The sequence below is a fragment of the Leptonychotes weddellii genome, chromosome 15 (assembly GCF_054177405.1).
Source record: "Leptonychotes weddellii isolate Sample4059 chromosome 15, ASM5417740v2, whole genome shotgun sequence".
NCBI lineage: Eukaryota > Metazoa > Chordata > Mammalia > Carnivora > Phocidae > Leptonychotes > Leptonychotes weddellii.
In genome coordinates, this window is record NC_138383.1 from 5680358 (window position 1) to 5690035 (window position 9678).

The 9678-nt window shown below is 55.4% G+C and overlaps 1 protein-coding gene across 1 annotated transcript in view; it reads left to right on the forward strand.

Annotated features, from left to right (window-relative positions):
* Window positions 1-9672, forward strand: part of GGA3 (golgi associated, gamma adaptin ear containing, ARF binding protein 3) — a 15388-nt gene extending 5716 nt beyond the window's left edge. The window contains exons 2-17 of the mRNA XM_006728062.3: window positions 1705-1789; window positions 1916-1991; window positions 3339-3437; window positions 4135-4258; window positions 4502-4605; window positions 4741-4821; window positions 5170-5307; window positions 5879-5960; window positions 6051-6167; window positions 6458-6700; window positions 7076-7146; window positions 7438-7751; window positions 7978-8201; window positions 8483-8652; window positions 8826-8936; window positions 9142-9672. Coding sequence (XP_006728125.2) covers window positions 1705-1789; window positions 1916-1991; window positions 3339-3437; window positions 4135-4258; window positions 4502-4605; window positions 4741-4821; window positions 5170-5307; window positions 5879-5960; window positions 6051-6167; window positions 6458-6700; window positions 7076-7146; window positions 7438-7751; window positions 7978-8201; window positions 8483-8652; window positions 8826-8936; window positions 9142-9252 — 2150 coding nt within the window. The 3' untranslated portion in view covers window positions 9253-9672. The remainder of the gene's footprint in view (window positions 1-1704; window positions 1790-1915; window positions 1992-3338; window positions 3438-4134; window positions 4259-4501; window positions 4606-4740; window positions 4822-5169; window positions 5308-5878; window positions 5961-6050; window positions 6168-6457; window positions 6701-7075; window positions 7147-7437; window positions 7752-7977; window positions 8202-8482; window positions 8653-8825; window positions 8937-9141) is intronic.
* The last annotated feature ends 6 nt before the right edge of the window (window positions 9673-9678 follow it).

Sequence of the window (9678 nt, forward strand, 5' to 3'; positions counted from 1 at the left end):
ACTGTTAAAAATTATTGAAATTCCATACATAAAACCATACTCCTAGTTTCCCCAACACATTCAAATATTTTTAAAGATACAAAGGTTATTCTTTAAAACAACTATGTGATTTTGGTGTTGTGACTTGCATATTTCACCCTTCTGTAAAGCTGGATGATTCTGAAATATTTTGAACAATTGAGAAGCGAATGCTAAGAGTCTAGCTTGACATTTTAAAGGGCCTGCTAATTCTTTTTTCAAAATTGAGGACAGACATTTTTCCTTTCCTCCAAATATGAACCTAAACTGTCAGAATCTTCTTGCACTCGGCGCGGAAGCACTGCAGGCCTTCCCTCAGCCTCAGGGTGGCGTCTGCTGACTTCTTGTGCCTCAGAGCCCCGTGGGGGTGGGGAGGATGCTGGGAGCCCTTGTTAGGATTTGTTCATGGAGCTAGTGATTTTTAATGTTAGGAAAAAGGAAGTTAAGAAAACACAGTCACGAGAAATCAGAATTCAGGAACTTCTCCAACACCCCTTGTGTGGAGGGGCTTTTTCAAGCTTCTGTTGCTCTGCTTTTGGCGCTGGGGGAAATCTGCAGGAGCATGGGTATTTAAAAAGGATATACGCCTTCAGCCTACCATTTGTCTTCTGAACCTGAAGCCCTAAATTTAGCAAACAGCTTGAGAGTGCTTTCTGGAAGAGGCAGACTCCCAAGATGTGAATCAGATATGGGAACACGTTTAACCACCCTCAGGGGGGGCCATCCTCTTTAGCACGGGCTCTGGGGATAACAGGGGAAAGAGGACCCACACCAAAATTTAGGAGCCTTGACATTTAGCACCTGGATTTTAATCCCTCAGTGATCCTCTGAGAACTCTCCAACACTTGCCTTTGTCCTTAATCATAGGAGACCATTTAAACTTGAGGGTGCCGAATGCTTAATTCAGAGTTTGTTTCTGCAGTCCCGTGGACAGATAGCACAATGATTGGTGCTTAGTAGGGGCACAGTAAATATCAGCTTAACTTACAATGTGCAATTTAAAAAACATTGAAAGCAGGGGGTGCCTAGGTGGCTCAGTCAGTTAAGCGACCTACTCTTGTTTATGGCTCAGGTCATGGTCTCGGGGTTTTGGAATTGAGCCCTGCATTGGGTTCCACACTGGGCGTGACGCCTGCTTGGGATTCTCTCACTCCCTCTCCCCCTCCTGCCCCTTCCTCCCTCCCTCCCCCCCTTCTTACTCTTGCTAAGAAAATAACATTTAAAGCATTAAGAAAAGTTAGGTCTTGAAAAAGTTTTTGAAGGGTATGTAGGAAATAAGTTTCTTAAGTATGTATGTTTTTTTATCAAGTATCACCTGGTTTCAGTTTCTCTAGGAGACACTTCTTGCTCATCCCTATTTGCTTAATAGCTTATTTTTATATAACTAGAGTTATTTATTCTTATTGGTTATATTAAACATTTTTACAGGTATCTTTGAAGAGTTTTATTGTTTGTGTTTATAAGTATTTGTTCTATTGATTGTGGTCTACTCTAAGCTTCACCAGGCTGAGAATTTGTTTTTCTTTCATTTGTGACTTTCAAAATACTAGACTGACCTGTTGAGGGTTTATCAGAGAAGAAATTTGGAAACAAACTTAGCTTCACATCAGTGCCTAAAAATTTTTGGAAAACCTTCCATTATGTCCTCCTTTCTAACAATTGTCCTCTACTTTGCTCTGTCCCAAGATAAGGCCACCAATCCTTCCAACCGCCAGGAGGACTGGGAATACATAATTGGCTTCTGTGATCAGATCAACAAAGAGCTTGAAGGGTGAGTCTCAAAGCCACTGGGGGGCAAGTGGGAGAGAGCTGAGCAGAGAAGTCCAAACTGGCCAAGGAGGGCCAGCCACGTAGCCCTAGGGTCAGTGCCTGAAAGCGTGGTCTGCTTGTCCCCCAGGCCGCAGATCGCTGTCCGATTGCTGGCCCATAAGATCCAGTCTCCGCAGGAATGGGAGGCGGTCCAGGCCCTGACGGTAAGTTGTTTCACTCTGACCGGCGAATTTTAATTAGCCCAGGCCTTTCCTCGTGTGCCCACTGGGTTCTCTGAGGTTTTCAGGGCCCACGTCCTATGGCAGCTGAAAGTCCTTTGATACTAGAAATGTCCGGAACGTGTTCCGTAAACTGCCCCACAAGTGTGTGTGCCCTTGTGCAAGGCGCCGAGGCTGCAGAGAGGCCCGGAGTGCAGTCCCGGCCGGTCCGGTGGGAGAGGCTGAGTGGCTGAGCGAGGGAGCCGGAGGCCGGGGCCCTGAGCCCAGGCTGGAGCTCTGAGGCGGCTTCTTGAAGAGATGCTGACAGGGCTGTCTTGCCGGTTAAGAGTCGGCCAAGTAAAGAAAAGTGTGGCGAGTATAATTTGTTCTGTAGCTAAAAGTAATGCTAGTTCCTATTCAAGGCATCACACCGACCGGCGGATCTTAGCGTTTATTCAGACTGCGAGGATTTAGAGCACAGACGCGTCCGGAGGCCTCCCAGGGGTCTCCCCTGACTTCGTCCAGGTCATGGGAAGGGCGCTCAGGTGGCCCACGTGCACACCTCTGTCGTGTTCACTGCAGAGTGAAGGCCTTAAAATAGTGGTTCTCAGCCGGGGGGTGCTTTTGCTCCCCAGGGGACATTTGGCAGTGTCTGGAGACACTTTCGTGTGTCACGTCGTGGGGTGCTCCTGGCATCTAGCGGGTAGAGGCCAGGGATGTTGTAGACATCTTCTAATGCACAGGACAGGCTTCCACAACAAGGAAGGAGTGGCCCGGGATGTCAGTAGGAGCATGGTTGAAAAACCCAGCTTGACAGAGTCAGAAGCCAAGGGAGGGAACATGGGGGTGGAGCGCTCTTTGGCGTAAACCCCAGGCACCAGGGCCACGGGCAGCACAGAAAACTTAAGGCAGTTCTGTGTGCCCCAGAAGGACTATCAATGGGAGCAGGAGGAGGGAAAAGATCATGTCATCAAAAATGAAAACCGTTGAAACATCATCTCCCATCTCCCCACAGTGTGGATCAGCTGGTGGAAAGAGCCCCAGACCCGAGTCAGAGAAACTTTGTACCTCTGAGGGCAGAGGGTTGCAGGCAGGCACCTTCTAGGACAGACACGCACTGTCTTGGTATCTGGGTCTCAGTATTTCTTATTTTAGTTCCTGTTCAGCTTCCCCGGGAGAGCTTTGCAATTCAAGGGACAGGAGGTGTCAGTAATCCTGTTGCCCCGACATTCCCGGGGGCCATGCACACCGCTTCCTGCGCAGTTCCTTCCTCGGGTGAATCGTCACCGTGACCTGTGTGCAGGCTCCAACCCAGACCACCTGCACTGAGTGCCCCCCTTCATGTGGCTGCAGGTGCTGGAGGCGTGCATGAAGAACTGTGGGAGGAGATTTCATAATGAAGTGGGAAAGTTCCGGTTTTTGAATGAATTAATCAAAGTCGTCTCTCCGAAGGTCAGTCGGGCAGTCTCCGCATTCTAGGAACTGCTCTGTGTTCCTCCCCCTCTCCCGTCTCAGTGGCTTCACGGTGCACCCACCGGCTCCACAGAACTGTTTTTAGACAGCTGTCTGTGTCCTGTCCTTAGGGACTAGGCCCTGAGGGCTGCAGGGGGGCCAGAGGCCACAGGGACGGGCAGCCCTCTGATGATCTCTGGGCCTGAATGTGAGAGGTGATGCGGCAGCAGGTGGGCGGCGGGGGGGGGGGAGGCTCCTGGGGACAGAGGTCACTTGGGTCTATCTTACGTGGATCTAAGGAGTTAGGCTCAGCTGCTCAGCTTCTGTGGCACGCTGGTGTGGCTTTTAAGCTCTGGGTGCCACTTAAAGCACAGGGAGCCATTTTTCACATCTGAGACATTCTCATTCATTCCTTTGAGATAAAATGCCATTGTTTCTGGGAGATGGCGCATGGAAACGCAGTGGCAGGCTCCCAGCTCCCTGCCTGACCACGGACTGTACCCCGGAGAGAGCTTTGCCACGGGTGGTTTCCTCCCCTCCCTGCGCCGTGTCCCACACACCTAACACCTGCTGGTTTGGGGTAGGCCTGAAGACTGGAGCTAACTAGCAACTTCCCATTGCTGTGAAGAGAGCGTTCCCACGGTCTCTGCCTCCGGACGGCAGTTATGAGGTTTTCCCATTTCCTTTTGCCTCTTAGTACCTGGGGGACAGGGTGTCTGAGAAAGTGAAGACCAAGGTTATCGAGCTGCTTTACAGCTGGACGTTGGCCCTGCCAGAAGAAACCAAGATCAAGGATGCTTACCACATGTTGAAGAGACAGGGTATGTGCTTACCTTCCCTCCTCCTCAAATCAGCCCCGAAGGCTGGCTAAGGCCAGGAAGAATGAGGGGGTATGTGCCGTCCCTTCCTTCCTCCTGAGGACGAGAAGGGCTCAGCTGCGGTTTGACAGGCTGACCCCTTGCAGGCCCTCATCCCAGAGCTGGGCCCCGCCTTGCTGTGTGAGGAAGGACATCGAGGTGACCCCAGCGTGAGCCAACGCTCTGCCCCCTTGTGTTCTCTGTCAGGCATCGTGCAGTCTGACCCACTGATCCCTGTGGACAGGACACTGATCCCCTCTCCACCACCTCGTCCCAAGAATCCTGTTTTTGATGATGAGGAGAAATCTAAGGTAAAGCACACCCCAGCCAATGGCATCCTCGGGTGAGGTGGTGGCTCGCTCAGTGCTGCAGGAGCTTTGGGTCCTCTGTGGTCTCCCCAGGTGGGGTGCTACCTTTCCCTTTCCCTTTGGTACCTCCTCTTCCAGCTTTTAGCCAAGTTGTTGAAAAGCAAAAACCCGGATGACCTACAAGAGGCCAACAAGCTCATCAAGTCCATGGTGAAGGAAGTAAGTGGGCCTAGGGCCTTGGGGCGGAGGAACCCGTGACCACAGAGCCAGAGTCCCTTCCCCTGTCGTGAGGCCAGAGAGCGGGAGGCGCACTGGAGCTTCCGGGGAGAATGGATTAGAGGAGCAAGTATGGACGGGGCCAGTTGAGGCGTGGGGGCAGGCCATTATTTTAAAAGAAAAACTAGATTGGGACTCAGGCCTTACGGCTCCCAAGAACCCCACATTAAAAGGAGCTTCCACTGGGACTAGTGTCTGCCCCTGTTCTCTGGCGCGATCCTTGCTGTGGGGCGTTCGGGGGCAGCGGATGAGCCTAGTTAAGCTTTTTCTCCTTGATTGTCATTGATGTAGGATGAGGCGCGGATCCAGAAGGTGACCAAGCGTCTGCACACTTTAGAGGAGGTTAATAACAACGTAAAGCTGCTCAATGAGATGCTGCTTCATTACAGCAAAGAGGATTCTTCGGAGGCAGATAAAGAGCTCATGAAGGTAGGCGCGTCCCCCGGAGAGCTGGGCTCCAGGAAGGGGAGGCAGCCTTTGCTCAGTATCTGTCCCGAGAGCCAACTCGCCACACACCTGCTGCTCCTTATTAGTCAGCATGGCGACCAGGTCTGGGGGTGGTACCCCCGCTTTACACACGCTATGGCTTACCTACCCCGGAAGGAAGAGCTGTGTGTACGCCCGAGTCGGGGGGACTCTGCAGACCCACCCTCGGGGCTCACGTCTCTCTGCCCCACCTTCTGCCTCAGGACCGTTTGGGCAGAGACCCAGCATGTGCCCCTGATGCTGCACCTCAGTCCTTGATCACGCAGACACTCTGAGTTCTGAGGCATGTGCTGGCCTCGGGGACAGGAAGAGACCTACTCCCCTCGTCTTGAGCTGACGTCCTAGGTGCTGCACCAGCACAGTGGGAGCGGCGGCAGGCAGAGGCGTGCTCGGAGCCCCGTTCCGCCGGCGGCCGTGGCACTGGGGGAGCCCCTAACTTTCTGGACGTGGACACTGAATTAGATCATTGCAGGGGACCTTGTAGCTCTCACTTTGAGGTCTGGGACTCTTTCAGGAGCTGTTTGATCGGTGTGAGAGTAAGAGGCGGACATTATTCAAACTAGCCAGTGAGACAGAGGACAACGACAATAGTTTGGGTGAGTCAAAGAGTAGTTGGATTTTGGATTTGGCCGGGGTGTGGGGGGAGTGTCACGGCCAGGAGTCAGAAGTACCTCTTTCTGCTGTAGGGGACATCCTCCAGGCCAGTGACAACCTCTCCCGGGTCATCAACTCTTACAAAACAATTGTTGAAGGACAGGTTATCAATGGTGAAGTAGCCACATCAGCCATGCCAGACGCTGAAGGTAAAATGTTCTAGTTCCCCATTTTGGACCCTTCCAGACCAGCCCCAGGCCCCACCACCCAGCCACGAGTTCTTGACCTGCATGTCATCCCACGGGGCCCGAAGGGATTCTAAGCCCTTCCAAGTGCTCCTCCAGCTTCCCAGGGACCAGGAGCTATGGGTAGGGTTTTCTTTGCTTGCTTTTCTTCAGTGTTAGTTAGGCTGGACGATGTACTCAGGGTTCTGCTTCCTGCTGTGCAGCCACTAGAGTGGCCCCTAATCATTCGTGTCGCCTTCCATTCGCCCATCCAGGAAACCGCTCTAGGAACCAAGGCACTCTCATCGACCTTGCTGAGTTGGACACACCAAGCAGCTCATCCTCAGTGTTGGCCCCAGCCCCTGCCCCACCGTCCTCTGGCATCCCTATTCTCCCCCCACCCCCCCAGACCTCAGGACCTGGGCGCAGCCACTCATCCAGCCAGGCTGAGGCCCCCCCGGGACCCAGCAGCACAAGCAACGCCCTCTGCTTGCTGGACGAGGAGCTGCTCTGCTTGGGTGCGTCTTGGAGCGAGGCTGCGAAGGGCTTCTCCTGGTAGGGCCAGCAAAGCAGAAGGGCGTGTGGAATGGGGAAGAGGGCCCTGGGGTGCCCCATGTACTTAGCAGGGGTGGGAAAGGGGACTTCAGGTATAGAGAGAGTCAGTTCCGTGCCCTCAGGCCCCCAGGGCAGTGTGCACACAAACTCCGGAACGGACATGGTGGACTGAGCGTCTTGTTCTGCCCCCCTCTCCCTTTGGAGGCTGCCTGAAAAAATACCTTGTCCCCACCTGTCACCCTTTTGTCAGCGACTTTCGTCATGTGACCCTTCTAGAGTCAGTGGGGCTGCCCAAGGCCAGAGTCCCTTCTCGTCACCATCGTCTTCTCTCTTTTCAGGCCTCACTGACCCAGCGCCCACTGCTCCTCCCAGAGAGTCAGCTGCAAACAGCCAGTGGCCCCTGTTCCAGGTAGGGGCATCACTGAAATGTTCGACCAGTTTCGCGGGCTTCCTCTTTCCCAGCTCGTTCTCTACTGCGGTTGGCTGTGGTCTTGGCGGTCCTTACTCGCCCCAGCACTGCCCCAGGTGCGCTCGAGAACACGGATCCCACCCAACGGCAGGCCCGGGGCAGTGAGCTGCTAGTCCAGTGGGGTCCTAGTAGGCCCCCCAGCCAAGAGGGCCAGAGCTGGAGACCTGAAACCCACCAACTACAACGACTCCTTCCTGCCCTTTGCTCACTCACACTTTCCCCTCCTAACAGAACGAGCAGTCGGACCTGGACTTCTGCAGCCCCAAGCCTGGGAGTGCTGCCTGCAGCCCCTCAGATGGGCCTCTTGTCCCGCCCTCAGCACCCTCTGCAGGCAGCTCCCAGGCCCCGCTGCCTTCTCCCTTCCCAGCTCCCGTGGTTCCAGCCAGTGTTCCTGCACCCAAAGCAGGCTCCTTCTTGTTCCCGACTGGACTGGCCCCGGCCCCAAAGGCTGAGTCCACAGCCCTCGGGTACCATGGCTCAGCTTTGGGCGATAGCACCCTACACCAGCTGGATGCCCTTGATCATCTTCTTGAAGAGACCAGAGTGTAATGAGTGGGAAATGTGAGGGTGCGGAGGGTTGGGCCTGGGCTTGGCAGAACCGGAGGCAGCTCCGGAGGGCCTGGGGTGTTCCTTTTTGGTCTATTGATGTTAGAATCTGGAAACTGGGGTGGGGGTGGTAGTAAGAACCAGCCGTGCCATGGAGGACGTGTGGGTTGGCCCAGCAGCATCCCCTGATCTCTGACTTACTTTGTCCTCCTTCCTGCCTCTCAGGACCTCAGGCCTGGTGAAACCCGTCTCTTCCATCTTCTTCCCTGGGGCCACCACCTCCCCTCTGATCCCCACCAGCACCACTGCTAGGCCTCTCCTCCCCTTCTCCCCAGGGCCTGGCAGCCCTCTCTTCCAGCCGCCTGCCTTCCAGTCCCAGGGCAGCCCCATGAAGGGGCCAGAGCTCTCCCTGGCCAGTGTCCACGTCCCCCTGGAATCTATCAAGCCTAGTAGGTGTGGGAAGCTTGGGGTGGGAGGGCGAGGCGGGGCCCACAGCTTGCAGTGATATGGGTAGTGAGGGGTGGGCCCAGGCTGTCCTTGCCCGGGTCCCTAGAGCCAAATGTGGCCGGCTTTCCTGCTGTCTCGGCCTCCGCTAGTTGCCACTGTGCAGTCATGGGTGGTTCTGACAGATTCTTTCGGAGCCTGCTGGCCACAGGGTCGCCCCGCCCTCCCCTCCCCTCCGGGCTCTGTGGGGTTTCTCCTTCCACACCCACCTGACCTCTTCCTGCAGGCAGCGCCCTTCCTGTGACAGCCTATGATAAAAATGGCTTCCGCATCCTCTTCCACTTTGCCAAGGAGTGTCCACCTGGACGGCCCGACGTGCTGGTGGTGGTGGTATCCATGTTGAATACGGCTCCCTTGCCCGTCAAGAGCATCGTGCTGCAGGCCGCAGTGCCAAAGGTACCCCTGGCTTCCTGAGGCCTCTGGAGGCAGAGGTTACCTTCTCTTGAACCCCACTGTGTTGAGGGACCCCGAGGCCAGCAGGCAGCAGCATGTGTCCATCGTGATTCTAGTGGGCTTCCGCTCAGGGGCACCTGCCATCTCTCTTCAAAGGAGCTTCTCTTTCTCTTCAGTCGATGAAGGTGAAGTTACAGCCACCCTCTGGGACAGAGCTGTCTCCATTTAGCCCCGTCCAGCCGCCCGCAGCCATCACCCAGGTCATGCTGCTGGCCAACCCGCTGAAGGTGAGCGAGCACCGGGCTCCGAACTGAGGCCCCGGCCGCCCCCAGTCAGGCCCCTCGGCCTCCCCGCCGGAGGTGCCGTGGTCCTGCAGCACTTGCAGTGTCCCTTCCCTGCTGGGGTTGAGTGGCTGAATGCGGACGGGGTGGTGGTAGTGGCACAAAAAGGGCCCCAAGGCCACACCTTAATACGCTGCCCCCTCCGTCACAGGAGAAGGCAAGGCTTCGGTATAGGCTGACCTTTGCCCTGGGAGAGCAGCTGAGCACAGAGGTGGGCGAGGTGGACCAGTTCCCTCCCGTGGAGCAGTGGGGTAACCTATGACCCCAGAGGACTCCGTGTCACCACACTGAAGCCCAGGCAGGCTGCCACAAGACAGGAGGGCTCCCTGGTCCAGTCATCCTCCACGTCCTGACTGCAGTGCTTGGAGCTTGGACATGGAACGGGCTGTGGGCATCGCTGCTGGGAGCCGAGCTCTGCTGTGATGCGCTCTCCCTTGGCCCCCTAAAAGGACCTGATTTTTGTCTACCTGTGTGACTTGAACTGGCCATGTACTGTCAGGGGTGGGGAGTGGCCCCAGACTCTGCACTATGGCCCTGGGAACATGGACCCAAGGCGGGAGCAGGCTTTTCCCCTCATGCTGGCATTCTGATGCCATGGGGGGGGAGGTCTCTAAAGAGACTTGGGACTCTCCCTCAAGGACCACATCCTCACACCCCTGGAGGCCTCAGCCCCCCATCACTACTCTCT